Source organism: Nannobrachium achirus (assembly GCF_963921795.1).
Source record: "Nannobrachium achirus genome assembly, chromosome: 14".
NCBI classification, from domain to species: Eukaryota; Metazoa; Chordata; class Actinopteri; order Myctophiformes; family Myctophidae; genus Nannobrachium; species Nannobrachium achirus.
The window spans coordinates 22,124,664-22,127,163 of NC_137821.1; the positions used below are offsets into that span (position 1 = coordinate 22,124,664).

Genomic DNA, 2,500 nt, shown 5'->3' on the forward strand with positions numbered 1-2,500 from the left:
GATTTCTTTCTCCCCTCCATAACAATAGGGACACCAGGATTAATGTGGTTATCTCTGAAACGCCCTTGAGATTTATTTTTAGGTAAATCATTTTCTAAAGCATAAAGAAATCCCCCCAAAAACTGCAGGGATAGGGTTCGATAAAAAAACATGACGCCGTCACTGTCACGGCCACACTCGTCAGCCGATAATTTCAGAATAGGTGTGCGAGAGGTCATGGTTTGCTTATAAACGTTGGTTGTACGTACATTTAGTGAGGAAAGATTGCACACAATTGCATACAGTACGTCGCTTGCTGAAAAATAACAGGTCCGACGCCAAAGCACTGCTAATGCGATTGGGGAGGAGAAGGTAGAATTATCTCCAATGTGGGACAACGGCTGAAGCCGGTGAAATGGATTTTGAGGAAAAAACCTTTGCATTCGGGCACACATTCGGGGAACTCGGCTCGGTCTCTTCGACAGTGCCTGTCTTTGTGCGTTGACTTATTACGGAACAATGGTTTATATTGGTGCAATGCATCGGGGGAAACGCAGTTTTCATCTGTTTTAGTACTTTGTCTATCCTCGGGGGGTTAAAAACACGGGCGGCTACAAGGCCAAGGTGGAACGTGACACCTCCGACAAGACATCTGCTTTTCTATTTGATATCAAATGAACAACTGATGCGACACACATGCACGCACGCATACACGCACGCACACCCACGCACCTTGGTACAATACCTACAACTGAATATGTACAGTAACGTGTTGTAAAAATGCCACCCGTAAGTCATTGGGTACAAAAAAAACAAACAAAAAAAACATGAGATATTGTTTAGACATGTGTGTTGGCACACATACACACGAACGCCCGTGCGCGCGCGCGCACACACACACACACACACACACACACACACACACACACACACACACACACACACACACACACACACACACACACACACACACACACACACACACACACACACACACACACACACACACACACACACATAAAACAACAGTGGTTCTCAAAGTGGGGTCCAGGGGCCCTGGAGGGGGTAACCGGGGGTCCCCAGCTAATTTATCAATAGTTAGGGACCAAATGGACCCTTACAGGTCTGTAACTCCTAGAGTGCACAAATGGAACCTAATGGGCCGTTAAGGTTTCATTTGTACCCTCTCTGAGCTAATGGGGGTCCGATGGACTAAACGCATACTAAACTCGGGGTTCTTGAAATGATAAACTGCCCTAAAATATTAAGTCAACACTATACTCCCCCCCCCTCCCTCCCCCCACACACACAGTACCTCCCTCCCTCCATTAAAATGTTTTCCCCTGGAAACACTCAACTAATGTTTTCCAAAACCTCTCTCTCTCTCTCTCTCTCTCTCTCCCTCCATTCTTCACTCCAGCGTTGGTTCTCTCCATGCCTGCGGGCTGAGAGGGGGTCCACTCCATATTGTCTTCATTAGGAGCTCTCTCACACACACCGACCTGCCTGTGTGTGTGGTGTGTGTGTGTGTGCGTGCATGTATGTATGTGTGAGAGAGTGTGAGAAACTATGTGTGAATGTGTGTGTGTGTGTGTGTGTGTGTGTGTGTGTGTGTGTGTGTGTGTGTGTGCGTGTGTGTGGAGGAGTCTGAGTTTGCCGGCTCTTAAACCACATTCTTCAGATTCCCTGTAAACAAGAGAGAGAGAGAGAGAGAGGTTAAGAGGACGGTACAAGAAGTACAAATGCACACATGCGTGCGCGTGCAGCCGTGTACACACACACACACACACACACACACACACACACACACACACGCGCGCGCGCGCGCGCACATACGTACACACGCACGCACGCCACATGGATAATTGCTGTACAAACACACGTCGACACAATGGATGATACATAGTGTGTATCGTCTCTGTGGGCTGGAAACCTCATATGTCCAAAAAACGTTACTTTTCAGGATTCAAGTTCAAAATCAGTAAAAGTAGCAGATCTACAAGCCGGAAACGTGTCGCTTTGCGCCGCGTTTCGAGCTTGTAGATCTGCTACCTTTGATGCTTTTGTGTGGCACTGTAGTGCGATTAATAAGCCGTTGATTCACAAAAGAACGTAGATAAATATGGAGATGAGAGGTTTCTGCACATACAGCAGCTCATGTGCACACAGATTAACACACACACACATCATGCATTAGCACACATACTGTATGATTCTCTATGGACACAGAGAGGATTAGTCACTCTGAATGCAGGACCGTACAGTTAAATACACACTGAACACAAGGACGACTGCTACACCACTGAGGCATGAAGAGCACACACACACACACACGCACACACACACGCACACACGCACACGCACACGCACACACACACACACACACACGCACACGCACACGCACAGATAGAAGGAGACACAACGTATTGTATAGATACAAACCCAAAGATACACATACGAACGCACGCACGCACACGCACGCAAACACAAAACAAATCAAAATGCAAAAATCACATCTGCT

At 47.1% G+C, this 2,500-nt stretch overlaps 1 protein-coding gene across 1 annotated transcript in view; it reads right to left on the reverse strand.

Annotated features, from left to right (window-relative positions):
* Positions 1-1,400: 1,400 nt before the first annotated feature.
* hdac8 (histone deacetylase 8) overlaps positions 1,401-2,500 on the reverse strand; it is a 49,831-nt gene continuing 48,731 nt past the window's right edge. The window contains exon 11 of the mRNA XM_080742080.1: positions 1,401-1,665. Coding sequence (XP_080598206.1) covers positions 1,643-1,665 — 23 coding nt within the window. The 3' untranslated portion in view covers positions 1,401-1,642. The remainder of the gene's footprint in view (positions 1,666-2,500) is intronic.